The sequence below is a fragment of the Jaculus jaculus genome, chromosome 20 (genome assembly GCF_020740685.1).
Source record: "Jaculus jaculus isolate mJacJac1 chromosome 20, mJacJac1.mat.Y.cur, whole genome shotgun sequence".
Taxonomy (NCBI): Eukaryota; Metazoa; Chordata; class Mammalia; order Rodentia; family Dipodidae; genus Jaculus; species Jaculus jaculus.
The window spans coordinates 5,504,303-5,520,716 of NC_059121.1; the positions used below are offsets into that span (position 1 = coordinate 5,504,303).

Below are 16,414 nucleotides of genomic sequence, written 5' to 3' on the forward strand. Positions count from 1 at the left end.
ATATATTATTTTTAATATTTTAATATATATAATATTTTTTTAAAAAAATGAAGAATGCACCCATTTCTAGGCATGTCTTCCTTATACTCTCAGGTTCATCTCCTCCCCCACAAAGGTTGATTTAGCCACTGGTTCTATTTTTCTTTGTCTTCCTTAGGGCACCGTGGAATTCTTGTCTAGCGTGACAGCATGTGTTCATGCTAAGGGCTGTGTGGGGTCTCCCATGCGTACCCACCCCACCCCTGGGGAGCAGCGTCCAATGCAGAGGACATGGTTCATGGGCTCTGGGCAGCTACCAGCCATCAGAGCATTGGTACAAATTGAGGGGCCTGGCTGAGTTAAGTGATTCCTTTAGCAGGGTTCCATCTTCAGCATGGGGGAACCTGACCCCCCCCCCCAACGAGCCAGTTTTCCCGCGAGTTCTACCCATGTTGGCTCCTAGCCCTTTCCCTTGGCCCGTAATGCCCCGGGGATCCCCATTTAGACCCTGTTTGAGACTTCCCGCAATACTTGGCCTGGGTTTGCTTTTTCCACTCATCCGAGGCTGCCTGCGGGTGAGGGGCTGCTTTGTGACAGTTCTCCCCCGTGACACCCGGAGCCCCGCCTCGGCCCCTTGCCCCGCGTCCAGAATGAGTCTCGGGGTGCTCACATGAAGAGCGACGTCCCCAACTAGCAAGGGGATTTGGAGGTGCCAGGATCGAGTTGGGCGTGACGTTGCAGGAGGTGGAGCTGAAGGTGGCCCCTCGCCCGCTGCTGCTCTCCGGGGACTTGGTGAAGACACAGACGGACGCTGTGACACGTTGGTCCAGCAGCAGAGGTCATTAAGCTAGCTCACTGGCCCTTCTCGGCTCTACTTGGAAGTCTCAACGCTGGTCAGCAGGTATCCGGACATCAGGTGAGGGTGATGCAACAGGGCTTTCCTCCTGCCCTTAGGAAGGTGGGAGAGGGGTGCCAGCTGGGTGTGAGGATGCAGGTACCCAGGCGCATGGTGACGAGGTGGCGAGGGTTCATCAGGGAGGCGCCTGTGCCACTTCCGCCAGTGCTGCCTGAGGCTCGCTGGTCCTGGATGAGGCTTGCTCTCCTCTCTTGAGGCCAACCCATTGTGTCTGAGCGGGTGGAAGCGGGAAGGCGAGTCTAGCTACGTTGCACGGGAGATCTTAGGCCAGGCTGTGTGATGCAGCTTGGATGCATGGAGTGGGAAGGGTCGTAGTCATGGGCGTGGTCTGAGAGGTTATCTTAGGAAACCCGATCCCATGGCGCTTGTGGTGAGATCCAAGGAAGGGAGCCCACATGTCACGTGGGGCCTTCCGTATGTGTGCGCTCAGGGAGTCCCCAGCGCCAGGCCGAGGGAAGGGTCATCTGCCCGTATCCCTCCACCTACAGCGCTGGCCCCAGTCCCTGCCTTTGTGATCGCTGTCCCAGGCACCTGCCACCTCTGAGGGCCGAGCTTTGCCAAGGTCAGTCACATTTTTTACCACCACTCTATAGAGGTGAGAAGAGCCAGGGTCCTAACCCTCAAGGGTCTTCCTCCTCTGGTTAGGAATCAAAAGAATCACATTTAAAAAGAGAGAGAACTGGCCTGGAGAAATGGCTTGGCACTTAAGGCGCTTGCCTGCAAAGCCAAAGGACCCAGGTTCAATTCCCCAAGACCCATGTAATCCAGATGTACAAGATGGCACATGTGTTTGGAGTTCATTTGCAGAGGTTGGAGGCCCTGGCATGCCTATTCTCTCTCCCTCCTTCCCTCCCTCTTAAATAAATGAAATAAAATAAAAATTTATATCAAAAAACAGGTTGGGACCTTCATCTCAGAATCTTGAATGGCCATTGATCTCGGGGACTTTGATTGAAAAATCATTGTGTGATATCAAGGTGAAGTCTCATGAGAATAGCACGGGAACTGAGTGGAGATGCTGGGGAAAGGCACCCCACGTGAAGACGGGGTATAAGACAAAGGTGACAGCGACCCCTGAAGCCAGGACGAGGTCAGAGAGGACTCCTCTCTGGCCCCTGGACCTCAGACTTGTACCTGTATAGTGTGGCACAGACCTCATGGTCACTCAGGCTGTTCTTTCTGCTGGCTCGTTTATTATACCAGCTTAGCAGTGTCTGGGGATTTTTCTTTGCTATGCAATTTTTAAAAATAATATTGTTAGGGCTGGAGAGATGGCTTGGTGGTTAAGCACTTGTCTGTGAAGCCTAAGGACCCTGGTTCAAGGCTCAATTCTCCAGGACCCACATAAGCCAGATGCACAAGGGAGTGCACGCATCTGGAGTCCATTTGCAGTGGCTGGAGGCCCTGGTGTTCCCATTCTCTCTCTATTTCTCTCTCTCTCTCTTTTTCCCTTTCTCTCTGTGTCTGTCGCTCTCAAATAAATAAATCAATAACATGTTGAAATAAGTGGCTGGGGAGATTGCCCAGTGGACACAGTGCATGCCACTTCAGCCTGAGTATCACAGTTCAATCCCAGACTGCATATAAAATGCCTGACACCATGCTGGGCTTCTGGAATCCCAGCACACTAATGATGAGGGACGAGCAGAGAGAATTTCCAGGAAGCTCAGAAATTTGTGCCAAGTTAGCACAGCAATCAACAAGACAGAGAGAGAAAGAGAAAGAGAAAGGGAGAGAGACTGATTTGGTCACAAACAAGGAAGGCCTGACTTTCTACACGTATGCTGTGGGCATGCACATACCACACTCACACACGGACACACATCACAAAACCTTTAAAAAGAATTTAAAATGCGCTTCTTGAACCACGAGACATCATTGCTGACCTGTTGGAGGAGTCACCACACACCCACACACGAGTGAGCACACAGCTCGGCCCCCCTCCCCCCCCACCCAGAGAGACCGTCCATGGCTTCCAGGCCTCAGACTCTGTTCTTTTGCCCACCCATCCTTCCCCCCACTTCATGGTCTTGAGCACCTCGTTCTCCCCTTCTTAAGAATGAAAGATACAATTCCAACTGTCCAGTCTCAGTCTCTTCCAGGCCAGCTATGTTGGGGTGGGGGGGAGGAATCTCTGACCTGTGTCTCCCATGGGTGGGCCTAGACCTTGTGTCCAGTGACTTCCCATCAGCAGGTGGTAACACCCACACCACCTATTGGTGTTAATTTTCTTTTTTTCTAGGTAGGGTCTCACTCTGGTCCAGGCTGACCTAGAATTAACTATGTAGTCTCAGGGTGGCCTCAAACTCTCAGCGATCCTCCTGCCTCTGCCTCCCGAGTGCTGGGATTAAAGGCGTGCGCCACCACGCCTGGCTCTGGTGTTAATTTTTAATACAGAACGCCATCTGCCCACACAGACAGCCCCCAAATGACATGACCCTTCATTTGTACGTAAGCCCCTTTAACCACTGAGCCATCTTCCCGGCCCTGACTTTCCATTCGTAAATAGAATTTGCACCCAAAATGCCTTGAAATGATTTTTTTTGTTTTGTTTTGTTTTTAATAGACTTGGTCAAGCAGTTTTGCTGATGAGCCCCTGTGTGACATCACAGCGCATCAGGGGGCATTTTAAGGCACAATTGTTCTGTGATGAGAAGGGATTACGTGAAGTTCGGGCACAATTACATTCATAATGTGAATATACAATCTTTACCACGCATAAAATGCATTTCATTTCTAGTTCTGGTGAAATTCGTTACATTTCCCTTCACAAAGGATCAGTAGCGATGCAGAAGATACTGAACGCTGTAATAAAATTATTTTCCATACAGAACTGAGGAAATAGCAATTTCCTGAATTTGTGTACTTTGTAGTATCACAAAGTAGGCCAAAGTTCAGTGTTCAATAAATAGATATTCTCTCTTAGTAAAAATTGTCACAACAGTTTTCCTAAGGAAATACATTCATGGGACTTTGTTTCCATTTTTTTTTTTTTTTTTCCTTTACAACATGGAAGGAATCACCGGGTTCTTGGATATGCAATGCAGCCACCGGGTCATCTGAGCATGGGACGTGAGTTTGTGCAAGTGACATTTCCTCATCTGGACTCTGGTTCCACGTGGCTGTGTCCACTGGCGTTCGTGAGACCAGAAAACATGGCCTGTGTGCAGCTAAAACACCCGGACAAGGCTATCAGGAGGGCATCCATCCCATAGATTTGCCACCTGGCTGCTGGCTTTGGTATCTCTGGGCGTCCAGAGCAAGGTGACATTGCTGCTCAGGTGCTGTCCGGTCACGGGTGCCTTCTGACAATGCAGTGGGAACTGGACCACACATCAAGGGCCGGGAGGAGGGTTAAGGCAGTGTCCTGGCAAGGCAGGCGTGAGGAACATGGCTTCAGAGTGGCCCTGAGAGGTGACTTTCAGGGTGCCCCTAGCAACATCCAGCCAGCTCGGTGGTCCCTCCAGCAGAGCTGACTGGTGGGATCACCAGGTGGTGGCTAGTCCTCCAGGGAATTGAAACGTTGAAAGTAGGAGAAGGGCAATGGAAACCATATGCCTGGTACCTGATGGCTGAGGCTGAGCTAACAAGTCAGCAAGTGAGTGGGTCCAGTCCAGGGGAGATGCTTCCAGATAGAATTCGATCCAGAGGTTCTGTTCTGTGCTCAACGGCGTCTTGCTTTGTTCTCGCAATTTAAACTGTGAGCAGAAAATCGTCCACTCCTCTAGCTAGAAGCATCAGTACCACTTCACTGACCCTGACCCTCCAGCGACTCCTCTGAACAGAGCCATCAACCCAGTTCCTGAGACACAGAGAGTTGTTTCCTGAGCAGAGGGCTGAGTGGTTTGTTGCAGAAAAGCCTCCAGGAGGGCCCCAAGTCCATCTTTCAGCCTCCCCGACTCAGTCTAGAAGCGAGACCCGGGGGATGCAGGCCAAGTTTCCAGTGGGCTGGAATAAAACTTCAGGAGACCCTTGAAGACTGGACTTCGGAGAAACAGAAGTGAGGGATGGTGGCAGTGGTCCACTCTTACCCCTTTGGGGACAGTGCTGTGTCCAGGGCCAACCCCCTTAAGTCCTGGAGATAGAGGACAGCAGGCCCTGAGCCCCGAGTGGACTAGAACCCTTCCATGTCCTCAGGTCTCCTTTGCCTTTGGCAAGTACGGCCAGAGCTCCACTCTGGTTCTGACCAAAGGTTGCATGGAAAGATGCCACCCCTTCCTCCAGCCGCCTAAGGCCTGGAAGGACAACTCAGGCCAGCCGCCTTGTCTGTGACTAAGGGGTCAGGAGCATGCAGGGCCCACGCTGGCAAAGGCCGGCCAGGCAGAGCTGAAGGCGTTGAAACAAGCCTGATGTTTCTGCAATGGAATCTACAGGCCACGTGGTGGCAGGGCCGTCTGGAGAACCCGCAAGAGGACAGGAAGGGGTCAGATGTGGCCTCAGGGAGGGGCCCACGTCCCTCAGAGAATGCCCAAGAAGCTGGGGCCCACACTTGGACAAGTCATTTCATTTGGGATTCCATTGTCCCAGGCAGTGATCAAAGGTCCTCTTTTGTCCCTGAGTCAGGGTGCCCGCTGGGGCCCTTGACGGAGCAGTCACTGGCCAGATCTCGGTGTATGTGTGTGTGCGGGGGGGGGGGGGAAGGCAGCACCCCAGGGTAGTGCAGGACCACTTAGGGGGCGGGGGTGCCTCTTGGGCTATAGCAAGGGAAGAAAGACAGCGTGTAGGGGGCGGGGCGTCATGACAACGCTCCCTTGAGGACAGGGACGTCGGGAAGACACCCCCCGCCTCCTTGAGCGAGGCTATGGGTAAAAAAGATTCCCGATGGTGGGATCTGGGCATGGATGGGGATGGAGACAGGGGCGCGGCAGTCTCGGGAGACCCCTGGATGCGGGGACCCCGCCGCCGCAGGGTCACAGGGGCGTCTCCTCCTGCTCCAGGGCGTGGGGCGGCAGCTCGGTGGAGCCGGGCAGCGATGCCAGCTTGAGCAGGGCAGGGCGGCGGCGCGCGCGGGGCCGCTGGAAGGAGCGCCGGCTGTGCACGCGGCGCGCCGCCGCCGACCGCGCGTGGGCCCCGGGCGCTGCCCGGCGCTCGGCTCCCGGGCCCGGATCGCGCGGGGCCGGCGCCGGGGCCAGGGCCGGGGCGGCGGCGGTGGACGCTGCGCGCTCGGCCGGCGGGGGCGAGGGCGCGGGGCTGGGCGCGCGGGGCCGCGGGAGGCGCGCGGGGCCGAGCCGGGGCTGCTGCTGCTGCTGCTGCTGCGCGCCGGCGGGGCGTCCAGCGAGAGGCGTGTCCGAGCCAGTGCTGTCACCTGTGGGCGGACGACGGGGGGGGGGGGGGGACGGGGGCTTGAGTGGCTCCGGGTCCAGAGGGGCAGGAGCGTGCAGAAAGGCGCGCACCCCCAGCCCCAAGGTTTCCTGCACACGCGCGCGCGCGCACACACACACACAGCGTCCCCACCCCGCTGCGCCCACCGAGGGCGTTGCTTTGCAAGCAGGTGCGCAGGGTAACCCTTCCGACCCACTTGGGAAGGGGGTGGGCTTTAAGGCTGGACGCTGACGCAAGTCGCAAGGGACGGAAGACCCTTGTCACTGTACCAGACCAGCCCTGGGCACCCAGGCACCCGCAGCCTAGGACCACTCTGGAAACTTTTTGCCATTTTCTGGGCCTTGCTCTTGACAGCAGTGGCCTCTAGCGGAGGTGGTGGAATCTCTCTCTCTCTCTCTCTCTCTCTCTCTCTCTCTCTCTCTCTCTCTCTCACACACACACACACACACACACCTCTCTAGCAGAGATGGTGGAATCTCTCTCCCTCTCTCTCTCTCTCTTTCTCTCTCTCTCTCTCTCTCACACACACACACCTCTCTAGCAGAGATGGTGGAATCTCTCTCTTTCTCTTTCTCGCTTTCACACACACACACACCACACACACACACACACACCTCTCTAGTGGAAATGGTAGGACCCCCCCCCCACACATACAAACACCCCAAGCAGTGCTGCCCTTGCCCCCCACCCCCAAAAATATCCTGACAGAAGGTCAGTGAGATTCAGAGACGACACCCGGAAACAGAAATCTAGAGGCAGAAGCAAAGAGCCCGGGGGAAGGTCAGTGGGGCCAGGCAGTCTGTCACCTCGGAGCCATTTCTAGTCTCAGGAGAGAGCCGCTGCTTGGATCAAGTCCTTCCCAGGCCCTGCCCACACAGACGCCAGCCTCCCCAGCACTAGAGCAGTGGGCTGCATTTCCCAGCTCAACTGACCAAGGCTTCTTCAAGTGTCCACCAGACAGAAAAAAAAAAAAAAAAAAAAAAACGCTTCCACCTGTTTAAGGCAGACTTGAGATCTGGCTGCACGATCTCACTGCGTTGGCCAGGCTGGTCTGAAACGTGTACTCCTGGCGCCTCTGCTTCCCAAAGGCTGGGTTCGCAGACGTGAAACACACCGCGCCAGACTCTCAAATCCATCCGGGTCCTACGTGTCAGATGGACAAGCAGACCCTAAAGGCAGTCTCCTAAGAAATGCGCAGCTGGACAGACAACCTGAGAAAGAGAGAGTAGGAAGGAAAGAAAGGAAGTGGCAAGTGCAGATCCAGGAGAGAAGTCTAATGGTAGCGGCTGAGGAGAGAATGGGCATTAGAGGACCAGTTACATGTGTGTGGACTCAGGGAAGACGGCGTGGGATCGCTCCTCGGGGCCATCAGCCTGCAGGAAGGAGTCCACTGACTTGTTGCTGAGGCGTAATGGTGTCAGGCGGCGGAAATTGCTGGGGGAGTGGGGGATCTGCACACGGGCCCTCTGGGAGGGCACCACAGTCTCCCCAGGGGACAGCCAGGGTGGCACCCTGGACAGGATGCTTGGGTCCAGGTCCTCATCCGGGGAGAACACCGGATTGTCAATTCCTAGGAGAGAGGACAGTGGCTGCTCAGCTTCCCAAAAGCGCCCCTGGGGCCGGGGTGGGGGGGAGGGGAAGTAGATGGGACTGTCCAGGGTCAAGATGTCAGCGTATCCAGTGGCCACCACCTGCAGGGGAAGCTGGAAAGTCAGTCCTGCGCGTGTTAGCGTCATTCCACACCTTCCCTCTGGATCTGTGACCTTCCTTCTCTTGGCTCTGGCCTGCTCCTCCAGACACAGCCTGGAGGGAGAGATCTGGGAGGCTGGAGTGACGCTGAGAGCTGAGAGCCATATGCCTGGCCTCCCCAGACCTTAGGTTCCTCCTCTGAAGAGCAAGCTCACTTGGGACAGCAGGAACACCATCTCCTCCCCTCCCCCACACACCAGCATCCTGGCCCTCACCTGCCCCTGAGTCAGAGACGACATCCTTGGTGACACTGGCCAGGAACTCAATGCCCCCGCTGGTCTCCTCTTCTTCATAGGCGGGAGCCTCCTCATGGTCTGAAAGTTCTAAATCTACATAGCAGATGGCAGGAGGCACAGAAGAGAAGGTGGGCGTGAGGGTGACCCAGGCAGCTGGCGATACCCCCTTGGGGCCTATCATCATAGCACCCAGTGGCTAGGTAGTTGGGCCAGCTGCGTGAAGGAGTGAACCATCCTTGTGGTCTCCCCCCCCCCAGCTACACCTTGCCTTTTGGAGAGGTCCCATTGGAGGGAAGGGATGGAGAGGGGTGCTTCTCTATGGCTCAGCCACAGAAGGGGTATGGGTACTAGAGGAACTGTGGATTTGGTGGCCTCCTGGCCCAGGGGATTCATGGAGACCCAGGGTTGGGGGGGGGTGGGCGCAGTTTCCACTAAAACAAGCCCCCTCCTCCCACTGAGGCGACCGCATGCAGCACTGGAGCAGGCTGACCTTTCTCCTTGATGGTGAAGTTGTGAGCTGGGATCTCCAGTGGCAGTTTGCCATTGGGGACGCTGCTGTTCCTCTGTGGGCGAGTGTGAGCTCTTACCAACATGGCCCCGAAGGTCTCTGTCCCCCCCTCCACCACCACCGCCCTGGCCCGTAGGGAACCCTGCATCTGGCAGCAAGGCCATAATGGGCGCTTCCCAGCGCCCACCCTGAGCCCACCCCAGCACCCTGCCGGGACCGTGCTCACCCGCTTCTGTGCGCGCTCCCTCTTGTACAGCTTGGCCGCCTTCTTGTTGTGGTTGATGCCCAGTTTGGCCGACTTGAAAGACTCCAGGCGCTTCCGCATGGTCCTGTGGAAGATCTCCTTATCCTGCTTCTCGTTCTCGCTGGGCGTCAGCTCGTGGCGACTGTAGAGATGTTTGTACTGGTGGGGGTGGGGGGACAGCCAGCAGTCAGGCCCTGTGCAGCCCAGGTGGGTCCCCAGGCCCTCAGCCCAGCCCCAAAGAACCCTCGTCTGCAGAGAAGGCTGATGGTCTCCCCTCCACCCACCGTGCGCCCCCATCTCCAGCCTCCTCCAGGACCCCACCAACCGCAGGGCAAGAAAATATAGGAGAATGGCAAAGGCTCCCATGGGAGGGGAAGAGTCCGGTGGGGCCGCTCGTTGGTGCCCACCTCCTGCCGAGGTTTGTACAGATACTGCTGCAGGGTGTGGTGGGTGACAATGTCCTCGGTGTCACGGATGCTCTTCCGCCTCTGCTCCAGGGACTGCATGTCCAGGCACACGGCGCTGACGTTCTCCCTCCTGCATGGATCAACACTGAGCCCCAGAGACCTTCTCCCCGGGGCAGCTGCACAGGCATCTGGTGGTTCTTCCCTCCCGCCCTGGGCTTTATTCAGATTGACTCCCAGGAGCCCTTGCAGACTTGGGTTTAACATTGACCCTCTCCATCACTACCAGTCCCCCTTCCAAAAGCCAGCTGAGCCCTAAAGAATCAGCTGCCTGCCACCCCTTCCCAGCCTTGAGAAATTAGCACCAGTGGCCCGTCTGAGAACTGGCATCAGTTGCCCAAGGCCAGTGGGCATGAGATGCTCAGCCAGAGCAGGCATCTGATGCCGCCCTCCTCTGGGCGCCCTCCCCGCAGCATTGGACGCACACGCTCTTGCGGGTTCTTCACGGACAGGCTCCTTTCTAGAGCCCCCTCCCCTAACCTAGGCCACATGCCCTTTTCTGTCAGCTTCCCAAGGGCCCAGGGAGGAGGTGGCAGGCTTCCAAGTCATGAGAGTGGTGACTTTCCCCAGGAAATCTCTTGAGTGGGTCACGTACAACAGGTAGGAGACAGAAGCCTCCACAGTGGACGGGCGTGGCGTGCTGAAGTCCACGTTGACCATATTGTCGGTGCTTGGGGATCGGATGAAGGCGAGGGACCCACGGCGCTCTCCCTGTAAGGACATGTACGCCGCCTTAGCGCCCCTGCGGGGAGGATCAATGAGAAAACACAAGCCACGCAGCAGGCGAAGTGTCCTGGTACCCTTTGGGCCTGGGGAGGTACATCTGGAGTCCAAGGAAGGCCAGCCCACCTGAGACCCTGAGCGATATTCTGAGACACCCCACAGCTCTGCGAGGGCCAAACTACCGAGCAGGAGCTGAGATTACATCTATGTAGAGGTCACCCCAACACCCAGCTTGAGGGGAGCAGAGCAGGCAAAACAGAGTGGAGGAGGAGAGGGAGGTTCAGTCTGGACTAGGGTCAAAACCAAACAGTGTGACAGGAAGTAGAATCACTGGAGGATGGAGCCATCCCATGCCTAGGACCCGAGTCAGGGAAGCAGGAGGTGGGAGGGGAGCGGAGCTTGGAGGAGGATGGGTGACAGTTGAAACACTTGCTCAGTGAGGACCACCTGCTCCAGAGCGTTTGGATTATTGTTGGTACGTGCCGGGGGCACTTTGGGCTTTTGCTTCTAGACCTGATGTTCTCCCTTTATGTCACTGGCTTAGCAGTTAAGCGCTTGCCATCTAAGCCTGTAAAGCCTAAGGACCCCGGCTCAAGGTTCGATTCCCCAGTATCCATGCAAGCCAGGTGCACAAGGTGGTGCATGCATCTGGAGTTCGTTTGCAGTGGCTGAAAGCCCTGATGCACATATTCTCTCTCTCTCTCTCCACCCTGCCTGCCTATTTCTCTGTCTGTCTCTCAAATTAAAAAATGATCCAGAGCCAGGCATGGTGGCGCACACCTTTAATCCCAGCACTAGGGACTCGGAGGTAGGAGGATCACTGTGAGTTCAAGGCCATCCTGAGACTACATAGTGAATTCCAGGTCAGCCTGGACTAGAGTGAAACCCTACCTTGAAAAAAAAAAAAAAAAAAAAAAGATCCACAAGGTCAGGAATGGGCAGTCATCTGCCCACATGGCATCAGTGGTACCAGGCACTCCGGACCCCAGAGAGACATCAGGAAAGAAAGTGGGTGGCCTTTGGAGAGGAAGCTGGGAGCTAGATAGAAAGGGTGGCTGGGGTGCTGGACAAATAGTCAAGAGTGGGGGACAGGTATCAGGACCAATGCCGGAACTTAGAGCATTTTCCCAGCTAAGTGGTGGGGAAGCCAAGGTCATGGGCTAAAGATATTTTGGTTAGGGGTGGGCAGCACAGAGATGACCTTCAGGGTCCTGCCTGGTACAAATTAGAAGCTGGAGAGCTTCACAAAGAAAGAGAAAGGGGGAGGGGAGAGAAAGTGGCAACTGGAACCTACCAGAGACCCCAGCTCACCATTTCCTTCTAGTCCTCCACTCAGACCAGGACAGTCAAGGTCACGGAAGGTTGGAATTTTTTGCTGCCTTTATGACAAATTCTGCCCCAGTGAGGCCTGGCGGTAATCTCAGATTGCTTACCACCTGGCTGCTTCGTGCGGCCGCGGCCGCGGGACCATGTGAGGGCTACCTGGGCCCAGGCCTACACGGGTTGTCAGGAGCCATGGGGCCCAGGGGACATGTAGGGTAGAAGTAAGTATGTCAAGAATGCACTGTCTGGGCTAGAGAGATGGCTCAGCGGTTAAGGTGCTTGCCTGAAAAATCAAAAGGACCCAGGTTCGATTCCCCAGGACCCACGTGAGCCAGATGCGCAAGGTGGTGCACACGTCTGGAGTTCGTTTGCAGCAGCTGGAGGCCCTGTCACACCCATTCTCTCTCTCCCTCAAACAAATACATAGTCTTTCAAAAAAAAAAAAAAAAAGAATGCACTGTCCATAAAATCGATGTATGTTGTTGGGGGCAAGCCCCGGCTGGCTTCTCAAAGGGGTTGGTAGTTGGACTTGGGACCACCGTGTCCTCACTCATGTGACTCCCTCAACGTCTCCTGACTCCTGGCCTTGAGCGGTGGTGGCCTGGGCAGCATAGGTTGCTGTTGGTCTCCAATAGTCACAGAAAGGCTAGTCCTTCAACCTCGCCACACTCCTAAGCTGGCTTGTTAATGCCACATCCAGCCACCCATGGGTGGAGAGATCGCTCTGGCCCCAGAACCTCGAAGCGCCGCGGGTGCGTCTGTTTCCCTTCTGTGCGAACCTGTGCGTGTGCGGGTCCGTGCGTGCAAGTGTGTCTACGCTTGCGTGTGTGTATACGTTCATGACTGCATGCAGGTATCCACGTGTAACCACAGGTGAAGGCATGAGTGTATGCGCCCATTACAAATGCAGACGTGAACCAAAAAATAAACCTCCAAAACATAAAACACCAGGCTGAGGTAGGAGAATCGCTGTGAGTTTGAAGCCAGCCTGGCCTACAGCAAGACCCTACTTCGAGAAACCAAACAAACGAAAAGAGAAACAAAGGCGTATGTAGGCACGTCTGCGCGTGTGTGCGTGTGTCCTGTGTTGTGTGCGTGAGCATTAAGGACAAGTGCATGCGTGTGCATATGTGCATACGTGTGCATGGGGAAGGCATCAGCCTGTCACTTCCTCCCTCCTTCCCATCCACGCCCACTGGCCCAGCCACCATGCTCAGACCCATCAGATCCCCATTTTCCAGAGAGCAACACCCAAATGCACTGGCATGCCCACATATGTATATGCCTGTGCACACACATACATGTCCACTAGTGCCTGCATACGTGTGCACATAGGCACATGAGGGCATCAAACGTGCATATTCATATGTGCATGCTATACATCTGCAGGCGCATACATGAACCCGTGTGTTCATAAATGCACACACGTACATGGTGCTTGTGCCTCAAATTCCCACGAGTGACAGGGAGTGTTGACTTACTCTTCTTTGTGTTTTGTGTTTTTTTTCAAGGTAGGGTCTTGCTCTAGCCCAGGCTGACCTGGACTTCACTCTGTAGTCTCAGGGTGGCCTTGAACTCATGGCGATCCTCCTACCTCTGCCTCCTCCTGAGTGCTGGGATTGAAGGCATGCACCACCATGCCCCAATTTTTTTTAATTTTTATTTATTTATTTAGTTAGTTAGTTATTTTTTGGTTTTTCATGGTAGGCTCTCACTCTAGCCCAGGCTGACCTGGAATTCACTATGGAGTCTCAGGGTGGCCTCGAACTCATGGCAATCCCCCTACCTCTGCCTCCCGAATGTTGGGATTAAAGGCATGCGCCACCACCCTGCTTTTTAAAATAGTTTTATTTATTTGAATAAGAAAGAAAGAGCACCAAGCGTGGTGGTGCACGCCTTTAATCCCAGCACTCGGGAGGCAGAGGTAGGAGGATCACTGAGAGTTCAAGGCCACCCTGAGACTACAGAGTGATTTCCAGGTTAGCCTGAGCCAGGGTGAGACCCTACCTTGAAAAAAAAAAAAAAAAGGAAAGAAAGAAAGAAAGAAAGAAAGAAAGAAAGAAAGAAAGAAAGAAAGAAAGAAAGAAAGAAAGAAAGGGGAGGGGAGAGATAGTGGGCGTGCCAGGGCCATCAACCACTACAAACAAACTCCAGACACATGCGCCCCCTTGTGCATCTGGCTAACCTGGGTCCTGGGGAATTGAGCCTGGGTCCTTTGGCTTTGCAGGCAAGTACCTTAACTGCTAAGCCATCCCTCCAGTCCAGCTCTGACTTACTCTATTGGCAATGTGAAACTCCAGGCCTCATGTGAGCTTTGGGGCCATTCATGGACAGGGTCTAAGGTCCCCTCCCTCCCACACTCTGCCCACGCTGTTGACCATATCCACTGCCCGCGTCTTGCTTCTCCCCACAACTGCAGCAGCAGGTCAAACAGGGCATCACGATACCTCAGCCACGTAGCTAATAGCATCCTTCAAGTTCAGCTCGTGGAAAACATTCAGAATCCGATCTCGAGACTTCTGAGCCGATCTTCTCATGAGGACTTTGCTGAGGAACTTCCTGTCAAAATTGGACCACCTGGGAGAGGGGACAGATGATCACACGGTCAGCGTGAGGGGCATGGGATGTGGGCAGGGGTCTGCCTGCATCTCCCAGAGCTGGGCCCAACCAACGACCATCCCCTTTCTTCTGGGTTCATTCCTGTAACAAGCCTGACGGTACACTATAAAGTGAAAGCTCTCTGGGGGAGAGGGGCACCTCACGTGACTCAGCATTCACTTTCAGTGACTGTCATTGGAATTGCACAAGCAACGACCGTGCCATTTTCTCAGGGGACGCAGAGGCTTTCAAGTGGCCATCTGACCCTCAGAGAGCTATGAGGACGGGGCCGGGGTGGAGACACAAGCAACCACAGTCCCAGCTTCTTAGGCAATGCTGCCTGGGATGCCGGCCTCACATGGGACAGAGTAGCTATTCCATAAAACAAGGACCATCACATACAATTGTGTGTGTGTGTGTGTGTGTGTGTGTGTGTGTGTGTGTGTGTGTAGTACGCTCTTACTATAGCTCAGGCTGATCTGGGATTCACTCTGTAGTCCAGGCTGGTCTTGAACTCATGGCCATCCTCCTGCTTCAGCCTCCCAAGTGTTGGGATTAAAAGTGTGTGCATGCCACATCTAACTACACATATGACTTTTGTTTGTTTGTTTGAGGCAGGGTCTCACTCGAGATCAGGCTGACCTGGGATTCACTATGCAGTCTCAGGGTGGCCTCGAACTCATGGCGATCCTCCTACCTCTGCCTGCGTGCTGGGATTCAAGGTGTGTGCCACCATGCCCCGGCTATGAGTTTGTTTGTTTTTTTTTTTTTTTGAAGTGCTTTAGTTCTTACAGCTTTAAGTGCCAATTGTGTTTAGGATCCAACACAAACAGGCAATTTCAGTCTCACGAATGAAGCAATTTGAAACGTTGACTAGCACGCCTTCCCATTTCTAGAATGGGGAAGTAAAACATATGTTTCTGGTTTCTTAATTCTCACATAATTTAAGTCTAGAGTTAATTGGTCAGTAAAGGAATGGCTGTATAACCCTAGGAAGACCATGGGGAACAAGGTTCAGGTTACTTGTAGCTCTGCCAACTCCGAGGCTACACTTTTTTTATTTTTATCTTTTATTTTCATCTGCCTGTGGGTCTGATGCACCCCTGGATCCCCCTGGCTTGGGGGTGCAGGTATGCAGACCCTCACAGGTGTGCACGTCCCTTCTCCCCTCAAGCTCAGGGCCAGCCTGGCACAGAGACAATTCTCTGGCTCTTTGGAATACAGGAGTCCTCCGGAAACTGGATTTTGTGACTGTTGTGATGGCAAGACTGACGTGGCTTCCGGTGTCTTTGGTGGCCCTCGTTTTCGTCCGTGGGGCCCCACGGCGCTATGTTGGAGGGGGTCGCCGGGGCAATGAAGAAGGTGAGACGGCAGCTTGGGCCACCTACTTGTCTCTGAGATAGTTGTGTCCAATTTGTCCTGAGATGTCCTCGATGGCCGAAAGGATGTGGTCGAAAGCCTTTCAAGGGAAAGGGGCTTTATTGGTGGTCCCTCCCCTCCCCCCCCCCCAGCCCCCACCCCTGCCCTCGATCATCTTCCCTACCCGACCGTGGAGCTTCTCATTAAGCTTCGGCTCCCGCTGCTCGCTCCTCTTCACTTTTAGCCACTGCACCAGGGGCTTGATGGTCAGGCCCTGCAAGATGGCCTCACTGACCCCAGGGCCGGCTGTCCCCACGCATAGCCCCAAGGTCCTCCGAGCCCCAAAGGTGCGGACACCCTCCTCCCACCTTGGGAGGTTCTATACAAAGGAGCCCCCACAGCCCTTGTGTGGTGGCCATCCACAGAGACATCGGGTCCCCTACGTGTCACTTCTCTGACCGGCCAAATGCCAGCGCAGGGCAGCAGTCAGCTGGGGCCTGTCCAGTAGGCAGGAAATAACTGGGCCTCTGCTCACTGGCTGTGGCCCAGGGGCAGCACTTTCCAGACAAACTGTGCTGTGTCCCTTGGGGGGCCACATGAAAACCTACAAAACACTCCTACTTACTAAAATTACCAAATCCAATTAGGGTCTGGAGGCCGGAAAGAGCGAGGTAGGGCTGGCCCCTCCCCACATGGGGGAATCAGGGATTGGGGACCCTGGGCACACCGAGCCACACCTGGAAGATGACCGTGAAAAACACCACAATGATGGTGGTGCTGACAAACAGGTTCTTCTCCTTGACCTTGTTCCCATCCAAAAGCACCACCAAGGCGTAGGCCACCGCGCCACGCAGGCCGCCGTAGGACATGACCACTTGGTCTATGGTCTCCAGCTGCACCATGCGGTAGCGATTGAGGATCCAGGTCTGCAGGACGATACCTGTGGCCAGAGATCACTCAGTTCTACAGCGGATGTCCCCCACCACCCCACCC

The 16,414-nt window shown here is 55.0% G+C and overlaps 1 protein-coding gene across 1 annotated transcript in view; it reads right to left on the reverse strand.

Moving 5' to 3' along the window:
• Window positions 1-6,117: 6,117 nt before the first annotated feature.
• The window catches only part of Slc9a3 (solute carrier family 9 member A3), a 48,138-nt gene continuing 37,841 nt past the window's right edge, over window positions 6,118-16,414 (reverse strand). The window contains exons 7-17 of the mRNA XM_045139097.1: window positions 16,159-16,361; window positions 15,606-15,695; window positions 15,451-15,521; window positions 13,912-14,041; window positions 10,014-10,129; window positions 9,362-9,491; window positions 8,937-9,113; window positions 8,693-8,765; window positions 8,182-8,295; window positions 7,538-7,787; window positions 6,118-6,200 (exon numbers count right to left, since the gene is read on the reverse strand). Coding sequence (XP_044995032.1) covers window positions 6,197-6,200; window positions 7,538-7,787; window positions 8,182-8,295; window positions 8,693-8,765; window positions 8,937-9,113; window positions 9,362-9,491; window positions 10,014-10,129; window positions 13,912-14,041; window positions 15,451-15,521; window positions 15,606-15,695; window positions 16,159-16,361 — 1,358 coding nt within the window. The 3' untranslated portion in view covers window positions 6,118-6,196. The remainder of the gene's footprint in view (window positions 6,201-7,537; window positions 7,788-8,181; window positions 8,296-8,692; window positions 8,766-8,936; window positions 9,114-9,361; window positions 9,492-10,013; window positions 10,130-13,911; window positions 14,042-15,450; window positions 15,522-15,605; window positions 15,696-16,158; window positions 16,362-16,414) is intronic.